At 41.5% G+C, this 26,566-nt stretch overlaps 1 protein-coding gene across 1 annotated transcript; it reads left to right on the forward strand.

Annotated features, from left to right (window-relative positions):
• Nucleotides 1-13,961: 13,961 nt before the first annotated feature.
• slc35b2 (solute carrier family 35 member B2) lies at nt 13,962-25,976 on the forward strand. The gene is made up of 4 exons (XM_047021919.1): nt 13,962-14,233; nt 15,348-15,535; nt 15,639-15,799; nt 23,745-25,976. Exons 1-4 carry the CDS (start codon nt 14,214-14,216, stop codon nt 24,672-24,674), a joined length of 1,299 nt encoding a protein of 432 aa, XP_046877875.1. The 5' UTR covers nt 13,962-14,213; the 3' UTR covers nt 24,675-25,976.
• The last annotated feature ends 590 nt before the right edge of the window (nt 25,977-26,566 follow it).

Below are 26,566 nucleotides of genomic sequence, written 5' to 3' on the forward strand. Positions count from 1 at the left end.
CCTGGGGACGTTCGGCGTCGTTCCTATTTGGTCCCCTATAGGTCATACCGTGACGTTATCCTTAGGACGTCTTAGGACGTTATTAAAGTTCCTAAAAGGTCACAATTTAGACATTTATTTTTTAACTTTCAGGGAACGTTCCAGGAACGTCCCTGGTTGCTTATGATACGACGTTATGTTAAAAAAATTCGGGGACATTCGGGACGTTCCAGGAACGTCCCAGGAACGTCCCTGGTTGGTTATGATATGACATTATGTTAAAAACTTTCGGGGGACATTCGGGACGTTCCAGGAACGTCCCAGGAACGTCCCTGGTTGGTTATGATATGACATTATGTTAAAAACTTTCGGGGGACATTCGGGACGTTCCAGGAACGTCCCTGGTTGGTTATGATACGACATTATGTTAAAAAATTTCGGGGACATTCGGGACGTTCCAGGAATGTCCCAGGAACGTCGCTGGTTGGTTATGATATGACATTATGTTAAAAACTTTCGGGGGACATTCGGGACGTTCCAGGAACGTCCCTGGTTGGTTATGATACGACATTATGTTAAAAAATTTCGGGGACATTCGGGACGTTCCAGGAATGTCCCAGGAACGTCGCTGGTTGGTTATGATATGACATTATGTTAAAAACTTCGTTGGTCATAACGTAACCATCTTAATTCCGAACTGATATTTTCGTTTGTGTGTCATTCTTGCATTTGAGCGAAGTAATACATTATAGTCATAAATAATTTGGGGATGTAGCTACTGAAACAACATCTAAACTGGATCCAGCCTATCCAAGCACCAGCTAGAAAATGTTCCTCGCGGACGTCACCGCTCGTGACGTGAACCCTGTTGTTGAGTGAAGAAGTCGTTGAGAGACAGCAACACTTTTTGATCCCGCATCCTTCATTTATAGCTATAATACCGTTTGATAATCAATTCGTGTAGATGTATCTTAAACTTAACTTTTAGTGTTGATAGTTTAGTACTTTGTTTTTGTGTTTTTAATAGTATTTTTTTGTGTAGTTGGCTAGTTTAGAGTAATTTAGCGCACTCCTGTGAACGTGGGCCACCCGAAGGACAGAATTTGAGGTACAGTAATGTTTTAATACAAACTTTAGCACTACTATCTAGCTTATGTATTTGTATGTTTATCCAACGTGAAATAGCCATATTGAAAATTAATGTATATACATTTCTAGCCAATTTGAGTTGGCACTAGTTTTGTAAGTCGGCTAAATCGAGACGTCGTACAGTACAGTATCATCTTAATTTGTACAGTAGTTAACAATGTTCTCGATAGCACTAACTAGCTAGCTTTAAATCGGATGCCTATTGGTGTCGTCTCTTTAAGGATACAGAAAATACATAACAGCTGAAGCTACTTTTGGACCGGTGAAGGCTAGTCAAGTAGCGTTAGCTCTACTGTACTATAGAGTAGCAATTGCTAGCTTAAGCTACTTTTGGACAGTTAGACTATAGCTACAATAAACCAAGACGTTTTGCAAGAAAAGTAGCATAATGATATACGTCGGACAAATGTTCACGATGAGTAAATGAAGGAAAGTTGATTAGCACTAGCTAGATGGTTGTAAATATCTGGATACTGAAGGTCAGGGAAGCTTTCCGTTTCACTTGTTACGGTCCTAAAAATAACTCCAGGAGCATATGGATAAAATATATGGAAGCAAATCGTGACCAAAATTCAAATGAAAATGCATTTCCAGAAAAGCATTTTCATTTTAAGAATGTGGCTGCATTATTTGACTCATAAATGAAATTAGTAATCAATCATCCTATTTGCATTTTAATTTTCTTCCTTAAGTAAATAGTTTTCGATGGACTCGAACGGGATGTGGATGGTTGGTCGTCCCCGTCCCATTTGAGGCTCCACAGCATCCAGCCGTTCCAGGACTGAAGAGAGGTTTACTATGGCAACCTCATTAATGTGTACGTCTGTGACGGCAGAGTATGCAGCCAAGCTCTCTGTGACTTGTTCTACTCGGTCACGGGCATCAGACTCAGATATATTATTAGTTTCTACCAGCTCAGCTAATTATATCAGTGTCTGCACAATTTGAGGGAGCGCCATGATCTGTGATGCGTCCTCTAAAGACCCGGCAATTCAATCAATTTCCCGGCACATTTGCCATGTAATGCAATGCGTATGTGCACACCGCACCCTACCGAACAAGATGGGTAGCTCGGTCAGCAGGGAGCTGAAGAAGAGCGGCTACTGACGTCACTCTACTGCGCCGCTCAGAATGCATTTTCGTTTTCGAATTATGGGCAGTTCTTTGCGGGCAGAACATGAAAATGAAAATGCAATGTCCGCTCTGTTTTTTTTGTTGATTATGGCATAACATGTGCAGTCTTGATGAAGAAAATGCAAATGCAAATAGGATGATTGATTACTAATTTTATTTATGAGTCAAATAATGCAGCCACATTCTTAAAATGAAAATGCATTTCTGGAAATGCATTTGAATTTGAATTGTGGTCACGATTTTGCAGCCACGTTCTGAAAATGAAAATGCATTTCTGGTAATGCATTTGAATTTGAATTGTGGTCACGATTTTGCAGCCACGTTCTTGAAAATGAAAATGCATTTCTGGAAATGCATTTTCATTTGAATTGTGGTCACGATTTTGCAGCCACGTTCTTAAAATGAAAATGCATTCCTGGAAATGCATTTTCATTTTAAAATTTTACATTTCAAATTGAATTTTGGTATCTATTTGCTGGGGCATATTTTGAAAATTAAATTTCAAATGTCTTTTTCGTTTTCATTTTAATTAAGTGAAAGAATGAGCAGTCTTAAGGAAGAAAATTAAAATGCAAATAGGATGATTGATTACTAATTTCATTTATGAGTCAAAAAATGCAGCCACATTCTTAAAATGAAAATGCATTTCTGGACACGCATTTTCATTTGAATTTTGGTCACGATTTGCTTCCATAAAAATACAATTCCACTTATTGTTCTTTGCATTTGATCTGTTGTCTAACTGTACAGTAGGAGCTAAATCTTTTTTTGCGTCATGGACGTCCATAGACTGACGGCGATGGCTGCTGATCTTTGCATGGATGGACGGACGGCGATGCTGTTCAGAGTGCCGTCCATAGAGGGAGCATATATTTTGGACGGCGCTGTTCAGAGTGCCGTCCATAGAGGGAGCATATATTTTGGACGGCGTCATAGCCGTCCATATGGACGGCGATGCTGTTCAGAGTGCCGTCCATAGAGGGAGCATATATTTTGGACGGCGATGGATTAGCAGGGACGTCCGTCGTTAGGGGGAGCATAGATCATGGACGGCGTCATAGCCGTCCATATGGACGTCCATAGAATGACGGCGATGGCTGCTGATCTTACGGACGGCGATGCTGTTCAAAGTGCCGTCCATAGAGGGAGCTTATATTTTGGACGGCGATGGATTGCATGTTTAGCAGGCTGTTGAGCTAACAGAACTGCCGAAGGCTACCATAGCATGTAGCTAGCTACATTAACTTTGGATGACTCAATCTTTTGTCAAGTTAATTTGTATGAATTGCATGTTAGTGTAGGCCATATATTTACGCCTTTATTATTTTTTTTACATAATCAGCAGTATAATCTCATGACTATATAGACTTGAAAAACAATATGTTATGGTTTGGGTTTGCCTAGATATAGGCTACATATATTTTAATTATTTCGAGAATTGTTAATAAAGACTCATTTAAAATTTAAAAATTTGGAGTGTTAGGCCTATAGGCTATTACGTTTTGCATTTGTCTCCGCTCAAAGTGGTTCGTGCGCAACATTGGAGCTACTGACTGGTGGCTCCAAATCCACCCATAAAACACTTTAAACTGACGGTTTAAAAGACCTAAATGGCAATGTATTTCATAGGGTCATAACACAATGTTAAAATTTTAAATGAGTCTTTATTAACAATTCTCGAAATAATTAAAATATATGTAGCCTATATCTAGGCAAACCCAAACCATAACATATTGTTTTTCAAGTCTATATTGTCATGAGATTATACTGCTGATTATGTAAAAAAAAAAAAAAAGGCGTAAATATATGGCCTACACTAACATGCAATTCATACAAATTAACTTGACAAAAGATTGAATCATCCAAAGTTAATGTAGCTAGCTACATGCTATGGTAGCCTTCGGCAGTTCTGTTAGCTCAACAGCCTGCTAAACATGCAATCCATCGCCGTCCAAAATATAAGCTCCCTCTATGGACGGCACTTTGAACAGCATCGCCGTCCGTAAGATCAGCAGCCATCGCCGTCATTCTATGGACGTCCATATGGACGGCTATGACGCCGTCCATGATCTATGCTCCCCCTAACGACGGACGTCCCTGCTAATCCATCGCCGTCCAAAATATATGCTCCCTCTATGGACGGCACTCTGAACAGCATCGCCGTCCATATGGACGGGTATGACGCCGTCCAAAATATATGCTCCCTCTATGGACGGCACTCTGAACAGCATCGCCGTCCATATGGACGGCTATGACGCCGTCCAAAATATATGCTCCCTCTATGGACGGCACTCTGAACAGCATCGCCGTCCGTCCATCCATGCAAAGATCAGCAGCCATCGCCGTCAGTCTATGGACGTCCAAATGGACGTCCATGACGCAAAAAAAGATTTAGCTGCCTCTCTAACTGTAGCTAATTCATGTTGCAGGTGTTGATTCCGGACGAACTGGTGGAGGACGATTAGGAGGAGTAGGGAGGGAATGAGGAGGGGTTGACACAATTAAAATATAAGAAAATAATTCAGGCTTTTAAAATGTATTTGAATAAAGTGTTTGTTTATACTATAAATCTTGTTTTTTCTTCTACAAGCATACACATAATAAGTTACAATACACAATACTTAGCAGCAGCCTGTTATACTTAAAGTTGATTTTAAAAAATAAAGATGTCAAATTACCTTGTTGAGTTTAAGTGAATACATTCAGTTTAGTTTTGCACTATAGGCTAATATGCATTTTATACTTTGTATACAACAAATATCCATTAAATCCATAAATGTGACTATAAATTAAGGTTGAGAAATTGATTCTGCATTTGGTATGCGAAAGTTATCAGGACGTCGCAAGGGAACGTCCCCATGACGTCACAGACAAACGTCATCTGAACGTCCCCTAAATGTTATGAGGACGTTACATGGACGTCCCGGCGACGTTTGTCTGCGACGTGCGACTTTCAGGGGACCCTACAAAAAACGTCCTGGGGACATTCCCTTGCGACGTCCTGATAACATTCGGGGACGTTCAGGGGACGTCCTGGGGACGTCATTTTGTTAGCTGGGGTAGGCCTACATTTGATTGCTCGTAGATTGCTATCTTGTTTGCTGTAAAAGCCGTGTTTCTCCATGGATGAAGCACAAATGGACAAAAAACTGAGGTGGATACACACCTTGGATGTTTTAACAAGTCGTGACGACAGTACCGTAACAGTCCCTCATCCATCCCGTCTGACAGAGTGGCTAGATGTCATGGCATATACTTACTTGCATAGTAACAAAATAGGTAGCCTACAGTATTGTTGAAGAAACACAGCAGCGTTATGTTTTTGAAGGCAGCAGTAGAGCCCAGTCAGAGTGTCAATTAAGCTAAACATACAGCATTGGTAACGCTGAGGGAAAGTGGAGTCTTTGACATTTACTCATTTAGCAGACGCTTTCATCCAAAGCGACTTCCAAGAGAGAGCTTTACAAAGTGCATTGGTCACTGATAATAGCAACAAGATAGCCCCAAAAACATTGCGGAAAGCCAAAACATGAAGCACATATTGTGAACAACCAAAATAAGTGCCAAAGGGAAGAACCATAGAGCATGTAGTTAAGCAAGTTACAATACATTAGCTACAATACATTGAGACAGTCGGCAGCCGAGTTAGGGAAGTCATGTAGCCATGCAGCAGCTATTCATTCAGTGGAAGGTAAAAATATAATACTACATAGGCTATGCACAGCACTTGACAATGTAATTTAATACGTTCATGCTTACTGTCTTTATCTATCCACCTACTATTAACATTACCATTAATAATAGCAATATTGATAGTGATGTCATTATTGCATTATTGCGTAGCACAGATAAAGCTCTGGATAGGATACAGCTCGGTTGGCTTTTTTTTTAAGAAATGGAAAGAGCAAACATACACTTTCTTTGGAGGGTGTAGTTTCAAAGCTGCAAGCCACTAGCCTGACGTTGTCATACTCATAATTCTAGTCAGAATATGAGTCTGAAAACTCTCCGTTGGGCTGTGACTACGGGGCGTGTTTCAACCGAACAGAGCAACGTAATATGTTGTTTGTTGAAAACGAATTCAACCGAAGCGCTCTTTCGTGACGTTGTTGATTACGTTACTGTTGATCATCTGTCCATCATCGTATAAAGCCCGCCCTGGCAATTTCATTGGTCCGTCCCGATTCTGGTTTTCTCCCAAGCCCCCACCTCTCGGCTTGAGGCAACAGCCCCGGTGGATGTAGGTGGTATTGCATTTCCGATTTTCTACCCGACTCGTTCGGTCGTTTTTATTCTATTAACTCCAGTCAACATATCTAAAACTATCTCCCCCAAAACTTTTTGTTCGATTCTCGAACCTGGCTCATACTACTAGCTTTTTCATAGAATAATTTTTCCTGATTTTTGCTAAGTTTGAAACCAATCCGAAATGGGTAAACTAGCAGCCCATTTATTTGCTTACGTCAAGAAAAGTTGCCTGGAAACGTGTTCGCGGATACGAACAGGGGACGCGCACAAAAGGGAACATCAGCAAATCGCTGATTTACCTGAGCTGAATGAGAACAAGGAGAAAGGGCTTGATAATCTACAGTTGCCTGCCTTTATTGTAGCACGTTTTACAAATGGTTGCACACATACATTTGTTACACATACACAGACGGTTGTTTGTAGAGTTTATGTCCGTTATTTTAAAGCAGATTTAACCATTTCGTAATGAACAAATTATTATGCTCACGGCATGACAAACGTAATTATAGCATCATATAATTAGTTGTAATATCGTGGCATGTTACGGCGTCATTATTGATTGTTGACATGTTATTCTGGAGCAAGGACGAATATGAATAATATGTCTGATAGCCACAATATGGTTGTTATATTGTTAACTTTGTCAACACTACAACGATGGCATTAACAATAAGCTAGTAATAGTAAACACACTCATCATCATTATAATAGTAACATAGGTAGGCTATACAGGCTTAATTTAGCTTGCTTTGCAAAGCTAGAACAACGACAGAGCCAGATATATAAGTTTACAGTTTATTTATCCAACACAATACAGCAGTCAAACTATAAACACGAAGCAAAAAGAACAGCGTATAGGCCCTGCACGTATAATACTACAGTACTAATTGTATTGATCTTCGTAACGTTTACATGCATCTGCTTCTTGATCGGGCTTGTACCACATTCTGACAGTTTTCTGCTATGCCTTAGCTCCAGCTTACAAGCTCGCGAGTGGTTGTCGCAAAGTATGACGTATACAGCTAGTTGCAAGAATGCACGAGTTTCGGAGCTAGGAATAAGCTTCTGCGCAAGACCGGACGAGTCGGTCTGGAAAGATGGCGCGGTCCATTTAGCGCTCTCGCTTGCCTCACTGCGCCACTGAGTACTTTTCATAGAAATGAATGGGGACGCCATCTTGGAAGACAGAAGTAGCTGTCTCTAGTTATATTAACTCTATGTTTTCTCCAAGCCCCCACCCCTCGCCCCTCGGCTTGAAGCAACGGCCCCGGTGGATGTAGGTGGTATTGCATTACGGTTAGGTTCCTGACTCTTCCGGTCGTTTTTATTCTATTAACTCCAGTCAACATTTACAAAACTATCTCCCCCAATAATTTTAGTTTGATTCTCAAACCTGGCTCATACTACTAGCTTTTTCATAGAATAATTTTTCCAGATTTTTGCTAAGTTTTAGACCAATCCGAAATGGGTAAACTAGCACCCCATTTATTTGCTTACCTCAATAAAAGTTGCCTGCAAATGTGCTCGCGGATACTAACAGGGCACGAGCACAAAAGTTCACATTGGCCGATAGCCGATTTACCTTGCTGAATGAGCCATAGACTTATATTGAATGAGCACAGGGAGAAATGGCTTGAGTTGCCTGCCTTGTTGTAGCAAGTTCAGCAAATCGTTGTCACACATACATGAAACGTTGTTAATATAGTTTATTCCCGTTATTTTAAAACGGATTTGATTTTTTGTAAAAAATTTCATGACATGATGGCAAATATATTATGTTAAGCGCGAGCATAGATTGTTGACATGTCTATCTGGAGCAAAGACGAAGATTAATACTTTAACTGTTAACCACAATAGGAAATGATATATTTTTAAATAATATTAGTCTTGCCTTCAGAAGATTTTGTTAAACACACACATTATTCTTTTTTTGATCGTGCCAGACTGATTTTGTGGGACAATGAAGGTCCTCAGTAGCTATGTTTCACCCCAACTTACATCTGATGGTAACGTCATGTAGCCTATATGGTTCTATGAATATGCCCGTTTCAAAGGCAAATGTTCAAACAAGTATATTTTAGACACACTTCTCGAGCTTTTATTTATTACATTATTAACATGTCTTGTTAGATCACGTTATATCCATTAATAGACGTTTGGTTTTCTTGGTTGAACATATAAAACACAGGTCGCATTTCGACACTGAAGTGAAATTGAAGGCAGTGTGAATTTCGTGGCATTTTGTTTGAATATAAAGTTGACAGTAAGCTATGGTAAGTCTGCATTATGGAAGAGTTCGGTTACCAAAATAACTAAGCTTTTTTTGCCTGGCGAGAACAACGACGGAGCTGTTCATGTTAACAGTTCATTTCATCCGATACAATGCGTTGGAAATCATACTCATATCACGAAGAAAAAAAGCAACATATGTGATGAGTTCCATCTAGAATAGCCCTATATTTAGCCCTATAGCCTATTTCTAAAAAACAAGTAGAAGGAATACTATACAGTGACAGAATACATTTCCGTTAAGTTTGCATCATGTCTCTGATTCTTATCGGACTTTCTGCCCATAGATTCTGCCTTAGCTCACACGCTCGTAACCATATAAATCTATGCTCGCGACTGGTTGTCGCAAAGTATGACGTGTACAGCTAGTTGCAAGCGTGCACGAGGTCTCGGAGCTAGGGAAAAAAAGAGCCAGTTTAAAGCTAGACCAGAAGACACGGAAGTGGAAATATGGCCGTGCCCGGTCTCGCGCTCTCGCTTGCCTTACTGTGCCACTGAGCACTTTTCATAGAAATGAATAGGGACGCCATCTTGGAAGACAAAAGTAGCTTACTCTAGTTATATTAACTCCATGCATCCGATGCATCCTCGATAAAAGGGGCGGATCAGGAACATTTCCGGGTATTTTTGGCGTTCTTGGTGACTTGTGTTCTTTGGATTGGAACCGTACTTGGGCAATAAAAGATGACGTCAAACGAGTTCGCAAGAACACAACAACGGAAAAAAATGTGGATTGATAAACAGCCAGTGTCTATCAGACAAGTTCTTGAGCCGTTTCCGCTCTACTTCCTGAACTGCTCCCCTATATGCAATCCACTTACGTTCTGGCGGGCTGGGTTTGTTTTACTAGCTAGATCAGTTGTGCCGACAAAGCACTGATATCGCAGTGACAAAGAGGATATAAAATTTACAACATGAAGAAAAGTGGTTCGGGAACGACATGTGCGGTAGTTAGTTGCAAACACTCAAGAAAGCACCTGAACGAGTGGTAAGATAGAGTGCTACGACCAGTTTTAAAACCTAGAATCGCCTCTAGCCTGTTACGGTGCGTTCACACTGCAGACTTTTTTACCGCTCAGCACCGCCGGCCTTCCCACAGTGCACCACGCTCGGGGGCGTGTCAGACAGATTAATTCAGAGCTGTAGTTCTCTCAAATCACTGTTGTAGTTCGTATAATGTCATGGCAAATGTGCAGACAAAATACAACTTTCACACCCATTAACAGGGCTCTCAAGTTTTGAAGACAGGCAACAGTGACATTCCCCCCACCCCCGTCAGGGGGTCAAAATTAATTAATTATTTGCTTTTTACCTGACATCTTTGAAAGGCAGCAACGATTAATGCATCCATGGCCAGGATATAATAATAAAATATGACATTATATTAAAAGTTAAAGGAACTGATTACATTCCTCACTGGGTTCAATCCTACCACCTCTGACATCCCAAGCGCCCCACTACCAACTACGCCAACGAAAAAGTAGAAAACAAATGATGCGGGTGGCCTTTTAGTTACCTGACGAGTGAGTTTCACCGATACAAACCGGCTACATCTATGAACTACTTTTTCTGAGCAGGTGTTGTCAGTGAACAGGCTGTAAAACTGTTGGTTAAAGAGACTCGTGAAAATCTGATGCTAATTATCTGGGAAACATTTTTTAACAGCAGTCAAGTTGTCATTGTTTGTGTCAAACAAGTTGTGAATTTGTTGTAACATTAAAACAGGAGATCATGACTGTGCTCAAAATGCTCGAGCTCCAGCGGTTTGCTTTGTAGGTGAACAAAACTTTCGGAAGACGTAGCAGAATCCCGAAAAAATTACAGGATATGCTTTTTTTCCATTGGTTGTTGCATCAAATCTTACCCAGATACAATGGTGCTATTTTCCGATTGGCTATTGTATAGACCCTTTCTTTTTTTTGATTTGCTGATAAGTGGCAGGCTCGACTAAGAACTCCAGGGGAGACGCGCTTGACTGCCGGTTCCATAGTGAGAGTGGGGCGGCCAGAGGAATTTTGGTTGGGTGGTGCGGCATATTAAATATATTATAAAAAAAAAAATTCGGCGTGAGAAATACAATGTGTGGCGGGAGGGCGTGACTAAAGACTGAAATGAGTGACTGTCACTCTCAATGCGTGACACTTGAGAGCCCTGCAAGCAAAAATCCGACACGCATTCTAGATCTGACATGATCTTATCTACAGCACACAATAAGTTATCTTTTTCCACACTTTTTTTAGGCCGAGTGAAAGATTAAATGCCACCCGCACTATGGAACGGGTCTTGTTCCGGTTGGAAAAAAAGATGCATCAGACATAAACGTTGACCTTTTATTATATTACTCGAAATCTCTGCAAATCAATCGCTAGATTATGACTTGCCACTACACATTCACTGTATGGATAGCGAGTGGCTGCCAGCCAGCATTTCAGCGTTGAATGTCAATCGTGTGCCGGGTGAGCTAGCTAGACTGTGCAGCTAGCACAGAAGAAAGTTACGTAATGTGAAGAAACTGAATTAAAGTACAAAATACAACACACCAGGGACGCCGACAACCTCAGCAACCCTGCGCCAGGCATCATTTTTTTTGTTTATGTCTCTGTAATCGAACATAGACGTATCATACAATACTGGGTATGAAGACACACAAACGATGAGTTGCTCTTCCATCTTGACATTGTCAAACCTAGAAATGTTTACCATGACAAACAGTTGCTACGTTACAAGAAACAAGAAACCAACCCGTTTTCACTCTCCTCATTTACATAAAGTTGAGAAAAATCCTACTTTCGCCGCCCCTCTTGCCTTCCCACAATGCCCTACGCGGGTGTCAACGCCTGGTTACATTGAAAATGATTTGGAAGTCGACGCCCCGCTCTGCCCGCCCCGCTGCAGTGTGAACGCACCGTTACTGTTAGGCTATACTACAGTATTGTTTGTAGGCTATTCACATTTTGTTGGTGTTCCTTTGTCCTATTGTTGCAGTGGATTTAATAATTATACATTTATATGTGAATATAATAATTCAAACCTTTCTAAGTGCCAATACACACATCTACATAAGCCCGGCATGAGGTGTGTAGCCAACCGGTGCTTGTTTAAGCAGTCATAACCGGGTTCATAGGAAGAATAGATACGTAGGCACTTCAGGCAGTGACAAGCCACGTAAATAACGATAACAGTGTACTGCCTGTCTTGTCCTTCTGAAGTTGTTACATTGAATAGGCTGAACATCAACATGTAACATCAAGTATAGCCTACAAATTCCAGAAAAAATGTGCGTTAGCTTTCAATTTTACGTATGCCTAGGCTACTTGTACAGTGTCCTGGCAATAAATAAAGAACATTATGCTACATGTTTTGCCAGGATAACTGGCAAGACCATTGAATGTTCGTGATGTTCCTGTATGTTTATTCCTTTGACTGGGTACAACAACGCGATCAGTTAACCGACTATAAATGTTTTTAATGTCGGGCTACGAATTTATTGAACAACTTCTGTCTGATACGTGTGGCATCCTTTAGCCAAATAATTAGCTTACATTTTGCTGAGAGAAGAGCTAGACAACAAATGTTCTAATGAATCACCGACTAAAAGTCATCTACTGACATTGCCTTTACTCCATGTTAAAAGCTAAAAAATGATGGACTGGCAAAAGCTTTATAACTATAAATCTACTCTAAATGTACTTAAAAGTATGGCGACGACGTCATGCACAAGTACATGCCACAACGTTGGCACTTGGCAACTTATCCAGTAGTAAATGTCAAACGACAAGTATGTCAAAGTAGTAGAACCGTGATCCCAAGCTAGCATAGACAAATCGCTGCGTTTACACTGGCAGACGCTGTGCAAACCACTTCCGGCGGAAATTAATTGCATATTTGTAGAGTTATGGCGGCCCCCTCGTTTTGGCGCGTAAACTTGTCTAATAGCCTAGGGGGGAGTGGTTGGAGCGTTGGAGTCGTCACATTTTCAGAGACACATTAGTGAGGGTTTAGAACACTTTTTTTACGCCCCCCCCTCTAGTGTTATCATGTTGACTGTGAAACGCAGGGTTCAACATAAAAAAAAAAAAATGTTTATGGGGCCAGTAAGTTACTTTTACTGGCTGTAATTTATCATTGTTACAACAAAACCAAAGGCTTATAAGTTAGGCCTATGTTATTCTGTTAACATGTTTAACCATTTATTAAACACATCCTGGATATAAAAAAAACTAAAATGAAATCAAATTTTTAGTGATAAAAAATAATAAGGTAATAGTCAGCAAAACTGCTCTCTTCCCTGCTGACAGCCATCTCTGCACGACTGTCTGGCTGAAACTGAAACCTCTGGTCACTCAATGCTAATTGATAAAAGCTTCCATTGCATTTCATCAGTATGATACTATGTACCCAAGTCGACACCATTCTTCTGCTGCAGTTCAATAGCCTGGGGGAACAAGGCGAACGTCTGTCCGTCTGAATTACGTGATATGCCGTTGTTATAAGTCGTGCCATAACATGATGGGCATCTGCATTTAAATTCCTAACCAGCATGGTCAACGGCCTGGAAGATGGATTGTCAACCATCCGCTTAACTGTCACGCAAACCAGCTGTTGTGTAAAAAAGATCCACTTTTTTCTGCTTTAGACGGGAACATACGACAGACGACACAGTGCATCTTCGCTCCATGAAAAAAGTTCCTTCCGTTTGAACTCATAGCTCTACTTTGCGTTCATCTTCACTTTTGTCTCGCGCCAGTTGTAAAAAAATGTATCGAGATTAGAGAATTACAATTTGACAACCACTCACTTACTCAACTCTTGATTTGCCAAATGTGCATCCCACGAGCTGCAAAGTTATTTATGCATTTAGCAGATTGCAAATATGTTTAAACATATGAAGGATGTTAACTTTAACGATGCGATTTTTTTTTTCCAATCAATAATTTGCATTGGCTATTTAACTGTCCCGACGTTACTTTTTACTGGCCCCGGGCCATCGCTTATGTCGAACCCTGGTGAAACGTCTTCAATAAGTAGGCCTAATCTGTATTTCAATCTTCACCGACACCGACTGGATCACGGGCACTGCACAAGTTTTACTAAATGTAATGTCGTGCATTTATCATCCAGCCCTATAGGCGGCACTATCGCGCAAGGGAAAAGTACCCCGTTTGACGTAACTTCCGTCTTCCATTGAGAAGGAGTGGACACTTTCCCGAAGTGAACACATCAGCAATTGATAGTTGTGCAGGCAAAGCGAACAAACTAAGTGGTTCGACACGAATACAGACACCTTCATTTAAGAAGACTTCTGCCAGTATAGCTCCGTTTGTGTCTACATGTTTCAAAGGAGCAAAAGCAGTTGAATTTTTGGCCGTGTTTGCAACGCCAGGTATCAGGCCAGAATAGTTGGTCGTGGGAAAATGCCATATTTTTCTTGGAGGTAGGAACACATTGTGCTGATGCTGAAGTCTTAACCCCATTACTTTAAAGTTCCATACCACAATTAACTTCTAATGCTTTGATTTAGCACATGCTTGCTATATAACTGCAATTCAGAGCAGGTCCTTGTGAATGTGCTACCATGTAGCCTCCATGTAGCCCTCTCACAAAACTAGTTAAGTTTGATGTTTAGAATTCCGCAGTGTTAATTCCCGTAGGCTAGCTTGGAAAGGTTAAAATGTGTTGTGTACTAATTCTGTCAGATGGTGATTTTACCTGTAATATGTTTGGTACATCCTATTCTAATACATACATTACATTGCTACTTGAATCTTAACCTGTCAAATTGTGGAGCGAATGTGTTTGTATGAAATTGTTTTTAAAGTTAGTAATATACTCTTTATTTTAGTAAATGTAGCAATCAAAGATGCACCAAAACCTCTCATAAAAAGTAAACATGTCTGGTGTGAAAGTGCAATACAGACCAGTGCATTCTGTAATGAATGACTTGTTCACAGCCCAGGTCGTACTGCAGTGGGCTGTCTGGACTCTGTGGCCTGGCTTTCCAAGCAGGGGTAAAACATGTACACAAAGAGCCTCTGTGGCAGGCAGACAGGTCTTCATGGCGAATGTGCAGTACAGTTTGTCCAACGACGAACAGAATCTCACATTCCCTTGGCCAGATTAGGTTTTCAGCAGAGGGTTGGTTTATTTGTTATATGTGGCCGTTCTAAAGTCTGTTGGAGGAGAGTTCTGTGTGGCTTCTGATTGGAGCATGTTTTTGACATGCTGCGTTTTAAGGAGAGATTTTCAAGGTTCGAGTTGTGTTGGTTGATATAGCCTAGAGGATAATGCTATCCAATGGGGGCCTACCCCAGTGATTTTCACACAGACCATTGAAATTGAGTCTTACTAATTATTTCCAATCGCACATTCAACCAGGGTAATCTATACAGTAATTGTAACCTGTTCATTTCAATGATGGAACAGGCCTTTTTATAAGTATTCGATCAAATGAGCATTGAATCCAGTTGTGTGTTTGACCTGCGTTAAATAAGTGCTGCTGTGTGTGAGGGTGGTGCTGTGTGTGACATGTGCTGTGTGTGTGTGATTAGGGTTTGGTCCGGGCTGCTGTGGCTGCTGTCGTCGACACTGGCTGCAGGTGAAGACACATCGCTGCTCCAGGACTGGAAGGACGTCTGGCTCTTTCGCTTCTTCCTCAACGTGCTTGGCTACTGCACCATCATCATCCCTGGCTACTTTCTCATTGGCTACTTTAAGCGTTTAAACTACCTAGAAACAGGTGTGTGGGCTTCTTTCTGCTATTTAGTGTGATGGATAGTCATCCATCTTGACTCAGGTGCTGATACAGGCTGGTGTGTGTCTTTGTTTTCTCCTTCGATTAGGTCATGGCATTTGCTATCCTGTCGTAAAGGCATGTGTGTTTGGGAGTGAATCCAAAGCAGGCTTGTTGGAAGATGTGTCCATAGCATCCAGGAATGAGGCAGACTCGGGGTCCTCTACCAAACAGGCCATCAAGCTGGTCTTCTGTGCAGCTGGACTACAGGTGGGGTTCCAGAGCAGAGTATCACTTGGATTGTTATCCGTCTGCAACATTTTTTATGTTTCTGCAAAGCCTTACAGTGGAACTAAACACCAAACCTTTCTTAGTTTAGTTTTTTTGTTAAAGCCCTATGGTTAATACGCACACACTACTTAACTCATCGACCCTGGTCTTGATTTAGTCAAGCAAAGGTGTTCATTTTTAATATTGCTTCTTGCCCCTAGTTCTTCAAAATGTTTGAAGACATTTGTTAAGAAATGAGGTACAAATATAGCCTGGCTGCTAGCCCAACTTCTCCCCGCCCACAAAAAAATTTGGTCGGGAAGTTGGGTCTGGAGGGTCTCGTATTGGGGACAACTACAGAAAACCAGAATCGGGACGGACCAATGAAATTGCCAGGGCGGGCTTTATACGATGATGGACAGATGATCAACAGTAACTTAATCACAGTGTTTCCCACACATAGACTAATTTGTGGCGGTGCGCCACAGAATCAACACCGGCCGCCACACATTGCGTTTCGTGAAACATTTTTTTTATCGCTATTTAGGTTAAAACACGCAGCGTATTCGTTCAGCTGCATTTCCTTTCCCCTGCCCTCCCTCCGTCTCTCTGTCACTCATGCGTCTTTCTCACATATGCACAGTCACAACGTCAGCACACGTTAATAACAATGCATACATACGCCGTTCTAGTACGACCGACAGCTATATCAACGAGCTTTCAGCATTAGTGCCGTAGCTAAAAGTCGAGGAAAGTTGAGGCTACTTTTCGCTAGGTACCTTATTCGAAGGTTCCCCTTCGTTCTTTTGGTGAGAAGTCTCAGGAGCTAGCTACTTACCCGGCGTCCTGGAGCCGACCAGTTAAATAGTTGTTTAGCACTAGCGTGGCTACATGCATAATGCAGAAATGATAAATTAGTTGTTGTTAATTTTTTGAAGCTGTGAATCATTTAGGATTAATATTTAATGTAACAAATTATTAACAAATTAACTGTGTAACAAATTATTAACGAAGGAATTATTACGACTCCCCCCCCCCCCCCCCCCCCCCCCCCCCCCCGTCTGACAACCCCCACCCCCCTCCCCGCCACAACTAGTTTTCTAATCTGTGGGAAACACTGAATCAACAACATCACGAAAGAGCGCTTGGGTTGAATTCGTTTTCAACAAACAACATATTACGTTGCTCTGATTGGTTGTAGGTCTATCCAATTGAGCGAATAGGCATTTGTTTTACGAGTTTGGTTGAAACACGCCCCGTGGTCACAGCCCAACGGAGAGTTTTCAGACTCATATTCTGACTAGAATTATGAGTATGACAATGTCAGGCTAGGTAGACGGACCATTTTTTAGCTTTGTTATCTAGTTTTTGTAGTTAGTCAGAGTTATCATAATGCTGCGAGTCCAGGAAAACCCTAACCATCTCAATTCATTCTTCGTCCTTGCAAGACCATTCTCGCAAGGAGGCTTGCCAGAACGTTCTTCGAAAGAATGTACTTGCGTTCTTCAGATTGATAAACAGCCACAGCCTAGGTGTCCCAAGTGTATCCACCTGTTTCTCGAGCAACCAATGGGTGCTGAACTACTTCCGCTTTCCGGTTTTGTGTTTCCTGTTCAGCGTCTAACGTCTACTAGCGTACCATGATATCGACAGAGAAGGCAACATTACATTGATTAGAATAGGTTGTGTTTAATTAAATGTTGTTAACATGAGCTCAGGTTACACTTGTGCCGTTGTTGGCTGCCATAACAATTCAAGAAAATTTAAGATTTTCGTCGGAAACGTCTTGCTTCGAACATCAACAACTTTGAAGAAATTGTCTGTGTCCATCGCCCTATGCTTTGCACTCCATGTCAAGGAATAAGGAACGCAAAACAGCGTGGCTTGCTAGCCTGGCTGCCAGCCCAACTTCTCCCCGCCCACAAAAAAATTTGGTCGGGAAGTTGGGTCTGGAGGGTCTCGTATTGGGGACAACTACAGAAAACCAGAATTGGGACGGACCAATGAAATTGCCAGGACGGGCTTTATACGATGATGGACAGATGATCAACAGTAACGTAATCAACAACGTCACGAAAGAGTGCTTGGGTTGAATTCGTTTTCAACAAACAACATATTACGTTGCTCTGATTGGTTGTAGGTCTATCCAATTGAGCGAAGAGGCATTTGTTTTACGAGTTCGGTTGAAACACGCCCCGTAGTCACAGCCCAACGGAGAGTTTTCAGACTCATATTCTGACTAGAATTATGAGTATGACAACGTCAGGCTAGTACAAATACACAGGAATGTTAAATCTTCATTGTGCCACTGTGAAAAAGCACTAAACCACTCCTCTGGAGTGTATCACGCATTTATCACAAATATAACTGTCAACGCAAAAAAAACTTGATAAATGTTTGATATAACTCCAAAGGAGTGGTTAACATTCCAGTTTGTATTTGTACTTGAATCTAACCAGTCTAACCAATCTTATCCAGTATAAGTGAGTGTGGTGTCTAGCCAAGTCATCAAATAACTTGTCTTACTGGTTGGACAACTTTGTATTTATTTTCCAAACGATATTACACTAGACAAACTCCATAACACAGCAAAAGAAGAAAAACAAAAAGAGAAAAAAGGAAAAGAGTGGGGGGGGGGGGGGCACTACTCTCTCTTTACCATTTTTGATCTAGACCAGCTGAGAGCACGACCCATCTTATCTCTTGTATACAGTCCATTTTCTCCAGCGTTGATCATGGGTCCCTGCGTTAGTCCTTAAATAATGAGTCAGTTTCTCCATGGAATATATTTCCATGTTGTCCAGCCACAGGACACCATTTTCATTCGCAATCTGTCTAAACACATATCTAGAAAATGTTATGAAAGCCTGTTGCCCCCCCCCCCCAAAAAAAAATAAAAAATAAACTGCAGTGTTATTTAGCTAGAGAGTTTGAATGGTGACCCCCCTACATGACCCCTTTTCTTTGCGTAATTTGAGCACACTGTCACTTAGCAGATGCAGGCATTCTGATATTTTTAGTACTGATTGAAGTAGAGATGGGTGACAATGTCGGTAGTATTGTTTAGGGAGAAAGTAATGTTTTTTTCTAACCACAAACACAATAGAAAGTGGATAGTTAATTTTCAGTATGCAGGGAAGTTGACCTACACTTTAATGAAAACTGATTACTGATAACACATGTGGTTGCGTGTTATTATCTTTAATAGAACTATGAAGAGGTCATTACCCAGGGTATCATCAATGTCAGATTTTGAGGTCATAACTAACTGTTGTATAATTCAGATTAGGGCTACAACTAATGACTATTTTAATAATCGATTAATCTGTCGATTCTTTTTTTGATTAATCGATGAATCGGATTAAAAAAACATAAAAGCATTCATTTCCAAACCTTTATGCTAAAACCAAACTGACAGTGCAAATTCACAGTGCAAGAAATCTTCAGGATGTGCACAAACAGGTATTTGAAAAAGTAATAAATATTAGCATGGATTTAATGCTATTTTCAGAGATGAGCAATTTATTGCTAAAGTTTGTTTTGACACAATTTTGAAAAAAGTTACGATTTTGCGAGGATTAAGCTATTTTCAAAGATTAGTGATTTTCTATCATTTTATTTGGAACTTCATTGAAAAAGTAAAGGCTGTGGAAGTATGCCAGACATTGTTAAGATACAATGTTTGAGTATGTATATTCATAAAAATATTATTTTTCAAAATGGTATGGGTAGTTATCACCCGGTCCCTAGCGTATTCCAAATCTGAGACGCATTTCGAATATGAAACTAACTTCACCTCTGTCAATTAACACACTTTTTCGATGTATTAAGTGTGAAATGCTCCCACACCTTGGATGACTTGGGTCGTATGGATTTCTCTGCCTCCGCCATGTGTTTCAGAACAACGTTACTCAACAACGTCTCTCCGATGGTCTTTCCTCTACCTTCGCTTTGCGCTCAACATAAAAAAAATAAAAATAATACTCATACATCTCCGCGACTTATTGAATGGCGTAATAGTCGCGCGACACAACAAATCGATAATGAAATTAGTTGCCAACGCTTTTATTAATCGATTTTAATCGATTCGTTGTTGCAGACCTAATTCAGATGTAACTTCCTGATTCTTAAGAGTGAGGGGGCATGTGCATCTACTAGAGGCTCTTTGATGGAAAGGCCTCTCAGACGTCTTCCATTCTACTCATCATCTGGCTGTGTATTTTTAGAAATTATTTTTAGAAATGAGGCGGCGGAGCCACCTTAACCGTGTGTGTCTACTACAGCGGAGCGGCGCGGACCGTCGGCTTCCAATCCATTTTCAATGAAACCGGGCGTTGACGCTCGCATACGCTCCCAGAATGCCCTACACGAGCGTCAACGCCCGGTTTAATTGAAAATGGATTGGAAGCCGACGCTCCGCTCCGCTGTAGTCGACACACACCGTTAGTGTTTCTACTTATTAGGGGCCAAGCAGCAGCAAAGCTGCTGTGGCACCTGTTGGAATTGTTAGTTTTTTTATTATACTTAGGACTAGGAGTCTATGGCAGCCCATAGAACCGATCGGTGCGAAGTTTTGAAATTTAGCACACTCAAACACATTTGGCAGGCTCAAGTTTTAGTCGATCCCTGAAGCACTATAGCGCCACCAAGGTGTCAAAGTTTGAGGTGTGTTTACGCCCATAACTTTTGAACCATGAGACTAAGTGAGGTATCATTGGATTCCTTAGATGCAGACAATTCGACTGAACCCTATGGCGTCCCCAAGGCTTGTCCGTCATTTGTATTTTAAGAAATGCCAACTTTTTCGAACTCCTTCTAGGCCGTTGCTCCGATTTTTATGAAAATCGTAACACATCATCTTCAGACCATGCCGACAAAAAGTTATCAAAATGTTATCGATAAGTCAAACCGTTCACAAGTAACGCAAAGATTTTGACAAAGAGCACGCCAAAGCGGACGTGAGGCCTTGTCTCTGCGACGGTTTACCGTATGGAGACGAAACTTTGGAAATGTTATCACGAGCATGTCATCTAATCATCTTCCTACTACAATCACCTTGATATGTAAAAATATGACTGAATTACAGCTGTTTATACTTGGGTCAAATCTGACAACGCTCGCCATGGGAGAAAAGGCTTTTTTTGTATGTGTTCTCTGAATGTAAAAATGGGTAAACTATTACTGGCAGTCACAAGCTGCTGTAAACACTGTCATAACGCCACACACTAAATTGAACTCATACGTCCTACTTTAAGGACCTACTTTTTTCAATGACTCAGCTATCTCTCACAACAGGGATTTATTTCTTTGAGAATAGCTTCCTATTCTTGCTAGGGGTACCGGTGAGGCTAGCCACTGACTAGCCATAGCTGAATCCGAGCGGGAGACAGACGTCTCCACACAAATACCATGTAGCCTCTTCGGGTGACTACCTAAATTAGCCGTGCTGCCTGTGTACTTTATAGAGTGTAACTCTTCCTCTGCCATGATAACACTCGCCCGAACATGCCTCCAATTCGCGCTAAACTTGGCCGAGAGACTTCACGAGAAGCGGCCACTGACAGCAGTGGAGAATGAGAGCTTGCTTAAGAAACTTTCTAAATATAAATTATTGGTCACAAATCATTTGTCAAATGTCTAAATACTAAAGGTGTTCGCATACACAATTCTATATAAATACATCGGATTATACCAATGCAAAGATGTTAGAAACGATGCATCGCTATTTCATTCAACATTGTATCCGGTGCACACTTTTTTGATCCGGGCCATCGCATCGTGAGCTTTTATGCCGATGCACCGATGCGAATCGGTAGTCTTCCCATCCCCAAGCGTAGCTATAACTGACATAGCTTAGTAATAGAATCTTCCATTTTCAGCCAAGGTCAAATAGAAGTGTAGAAGAAGAGCGACGACAAAATGTAAATGTGTATGCATACATACTGTATATGGTGTGTAGGATTATAGAAAATAATATAGAAGAAAATTAACTAAATAAACCCGTTTGTGGTCTTTTTTCCCCCCCATGCCCAATAAAAACTGATATGAGAATCGATAAGGAATCGAATCGATAAGCAGGAACTGATAAGGAATCGGAATTGTTAAAATCTTATCAATACTTATCCCTCGGTACAACACAGTCGCTACCTACCTGTAGTCTAGCTGTATAGACCAATCATTGGTTTGTAGACATTCGGGATGTTCGCGCAATGTGGTTGCAGAAAACCGGGAAAGGATAGCATTTAAAATGGCAAAAGGACCACACAAATCATACAAATGCTTATATTCAAAAAGGCCAAAAAGGTTGAGGAGGACAGCCTTTAAGAGAGAAAGCGATTCCCCATTGATCTGTCACATCAGAATTTTGATTTGGATCACGAAAGTCTTGAAATTGAGTGAGAATGTCAGCCGGTAGACCGCATAGTCGGGCGGCAGCAATGTCTTCACGTCATGTCACAAAGTTCATAATTTTACAGTTTTACAGTCAATTCTACATCTAAAATGTCGAGCAGGGCAGCTTTAATGAGATATGGGAATTCTGCTTTTAGTCAGCTGGTCCGATTATTTTTGTGATTGGTTTAAACCTGGCAATCTGAGTGAGACTGCGTCCCCGTTTTGACGTTAGCATCAGTCAGACTCGGGTCGCTCACTGGCAGTGTGCACAATGTTGTATTCTACACCAGATACGTCTACAAATGCCTATTGTAGATACGAGCCTGCTAGCCAGCATCTCGGATTTCTTTAACCAAACCTGTTTCATTCGTCATTTGCCTGAGAAAGCGACCTCCGTTAGCCAGGCTAGTTTTGCCCGATCACTTGGTTTAGCTATTTAAAGGTATCAGGGTCAAGTGACTTTTGTGCATAGACAAGTGAAACGTAAATGTACTTGTCCAAAGGACAAGTGCCTCAAAAAGTTAATGTCAAGCCCTGCAATACAGTGGCCAGAGATATATGATGACCTGATCGACACTCCAAGTGTAATAGACCCGGGAGAAGTTTGTCTTTTGCAACCTACATGCGCAGTTGAGCCTGCTTGACAGTCGTGTGACGTAGGGTGATAATTGGTCTATATAGTCATGGCAATCCTCACACAAACTATTAAAATTATTTAAGATTTTCGAAATGGTTTGATCGGTACAGCCAATCAAAATCTGCGGCAAAGCCGGCAAACAGGATTGATGGATTCAAAGCTGCATTTACGCAGAACCCTGTTCTGAGGATGTCTAAAATGTTTTTTGTTCATTTTACCTGCTTTACCGGCTTGGCCACCTCATTGCTGCTTGCAGCTATATTTCAATTTGGTCCACTGATTAATGAGAAGGCACTCCCATATCAGTGATTTGTTTTGTGATTATGGATTATTAGTAGGGCTGCAACAACAAATCAATGAAATTATAATTGATAAATTAATTAATCGATTATTAATCGATTTATTAAGAGCGTTGGCAACTAATTTCATTATCGATTTGTTGTGTCTTGTGATTATTACACCACAAAGTCGCAGAGTTTTTTTAGTATTTTAAAAAAAAGAAAGTTGAGTTGAGCTCGGAGCAAAGCGGAGGTAGAGGAAAGACCATCGGAGAGACGTTGTTGAGTAACGTTGTTCCCAAACACATGGCGGAGAAATCAGTATGACCTAAGTCATCTAAGGTGTGGGAGCATTTCACCCTAAATATGTCGAAAAGGTGTGTTAATTGACCGAGGTGAAGTTAGTTTCATATTCGACATTCCTCTCACACATTCGGAAGACGCTAGGGCCCGGGTGAAAACTACCCATACCATTTTGAAAAATAGTTTTTTATAATATTTTTATAAAACTTTTATAAAAAAATTATAAAAAGAATCGACAGATTAATCGATTACTAAAATAATCGTAAATTGCAGCCCTAATTATTAGTTAAGAGACGTAATGTAAAGAAGTGATGGCTGTTGTGTCCCTCTCCAGGCCTCCTACCTGACGTGGGGTGTGCTTCAGGAGCGGGTGATGACTCGCTCGTACGGGGCCACTACACCTGAGGACCAAGGCGAGCGCTTCAAGGACTCCCAGTTCCTGGTGTTCATGAACCGTATCCTGGCCCTGACCGTGTCAGGCCTCTGGTGTGTCCTGCTCAAACAGCCTCGCCACGGCGCCCCCATGTACAAGTACTCGTTCGCCTCGCTGTCCAACATCCTAAGCAGCTGGTGCCAGTACGAGGCTCTCAAATACATCAGCTTCCCCACCCAGGTGCTGGCCAAGGCCTCCAAGGTCATCCCAGTCATGCTCATGGGCAAGATAGTTTCCCGTAAGAGTTACGAGTACTGGGAGTACTTGACCGCAGCCCTCATCTCTGTGGGCGTAAGTATGTTTCTGCTGTCCAGCACAGCCACCAAGCACCCCTCCACAGTCACCACCTTCAGCGGGGTGGTCATCCTGGCTGGTTACATCGTCTTTGACAGTTTCACCTCCAACTGGCAGGACAACCTGTTCAAGTACAAGATGTCGTCAGTTCAGATGATGTTCGGGGTAAACTTGTTCTCCTGCTTGTTCACGGTGGGATCTCTGCTGGAGCAGGGAGCCTTCTTCGACTCGCTGGCGTTCATGATGCGCCACTCTGAGTTTGCCCTCCATGCCGTGCTGCTGTCCGTGTGCTCGGCCTGTGGACAGCTCTTCATCTTCTATACCATCGCCCAGTTTGGCGCCGCCGTTTTCACCATCATCATGACGCTGCGGCAGGCCATCGCCATCCTGCTCTCCTGCTTCCTGTACGGCCACACCGTCACCATGGTGGGGAGCTTTGGCGTGGCCGTGGTGTTCCTGGCGCTCTTCCTACGCGTATACGCTCGCAGCCGAGTCAAGACGAGCCGCAGGGCAGCCCAGCCACTACAGAAGGTGTAGTTGGGTCAGGAGGGAGAACTGAGGCCGCGTTTTTGGTGGCACCTTTCTGTTGGCGTCTCTTTTTTGACTTCTTAAGTATTCGTGACATGGATTTCTACTTTGTATGGTTGGGGGTACTGAAAGGGATTCTTCCTGTTTGAAGGTGTTTGGCTTGATACGCACTCTAGGCTGTCTGCTGAGAGAGGTCCCCCCCCCCGCTGTTGGTAGGCTCCATATTCACACCACCACATGTGGCTTAGCAGGCAAACGAACGGTTACTGGGACTGGGACGTACTATGGACGGGTTTTGCCCCCTTTCTGGAGTGTGTGTGTGTGTGTGTGTGTGTGTGTATATATATATACACACACACACACACACACATTTTGGTGTGTAATCTTTTTTCACTTTTAATGGCAGTTGCATCACAGCAGTTGCATCACTTTTTGGACATGGCATGATTTTGTTGTGTGCTGCATTGGTATTACTCTGTGATAATGCAATACTGCCGAACTAAATTTATTGTAAGAAAAGGAGCTGGCTTGTTGAATGTTTCATCACTCTCTCAGATCACAGACAATGTGTAGTTCACAAATAATCTCATGGCCTTTTGGCTCAAGGCGTGTCAGAACAACGTTTCTTTTAAGTAATGGTCCAACCATTACACAAGGGGAATGGTTTTCCCGGCAAACCCATTTATAGCTTTCTGTCAGCAGACCATCTGAAATTTTTGTTTTATTCATGAATACTCCTGTCATTGCTACACTGAAATGAATGAATCCTTCACACTACAAAATGTGAAATGTACACAGTAGACATCCTGTATGCAATAGCATTATAGCTTTGTTTGTATGAATGGGTGACCCAACTCCATCCACCCAAAGCAAATATTATAGTTTTAACAGCTGTATTGCACTGTTACAAGAGGAGGAAACTGAAATTCATGAAAATGATAATGTCAATGTATTTTTGTACATATACCTGCACATTGCCAGGGAAGTGAGTGAAGATCTTTTACGCAACTTAAAACTAACATGTCAACACGCGGTACTGTTTTTATTCTACATGTGTTCTTGCGTTACTTGTTTGTCCATGATGGTCTTTTCAGAAGGGGTTTGTGTGAGGATGTTGAAGTGGAGATGTTGCCCTCAAGAATGGAATGGAAGCAGGGAAGACTTCACATGGTGGACTTCTGAAAGCATAAAGGGAAATGCAATGTTATTGATACTTTTTTTTTTTTGTCAATAGTTTGTTAATATATATATTCATAATTTGTCAAATGTTCTTCTTTTACACTGTATTAATAAAATACAAGTTAAGATTTACATGGAACTGTTGGATTTGTTGTTTTGTGACTAAATATGATACAATTACTGTCTTGCTAATTAGCGGGTGCTAATGATTAATTTTCCATCAAGCAGTATTGACCTTCCAAGGGGGCAGCACGGTGGCTCAGTGTTTAGCACTGTCTCCTCACAGCAAGAAGGTCCCTGGTTCAAACCCCGGTCGCTCCAGGTCCTTTCTGTGTGGAGTTTACCCCACCATCATAAAGACATGCGTCGTATGAATGTGAATAAATGTTGGTGGCAGTCGGAGGGGCTGTAGGCGTTGATTGGCAGCCATGCTTCTGTAGCACCACTGGTTTGACTGTCTGAATGAATGCTGGACTCTGTAAAGCGACCTTGAGTACTCTTACTAGAAAGCTATATAAGATCAATGATATGATTGTAATTTAACCCTATGAAATGTGTTCAGCCTATGTAATTCCTTGAAGAATAATCACTAGTGCATTGTTCTCTAATCTCTAAAATCATTTGTTTTATATACCCTGACACATATGAAGTGATTCTTTCATTAGCAACATTATGTCCCTGTAGCTGTGTTCTGCCCCCTGGATTGTGGTATCCTCCAGTCC

The sequence above is a fragment of the Hypomesus transpacificus genome, chromosome 6, assembly GCF_021917145.1.
Source record: "Hypomesus transpacificus isolate Combined female chromosome 6, fHypTra1, whole genome shotgun sequence".
In the NCBI taxonomy this organism is placed as follows: domain Eukaryota; kingdom Metazoa; phylum Chordata; class Actinopteri; order Osmeriformes; family Osmeridae; genus Hypomesus; species Hypomesus transpacificus.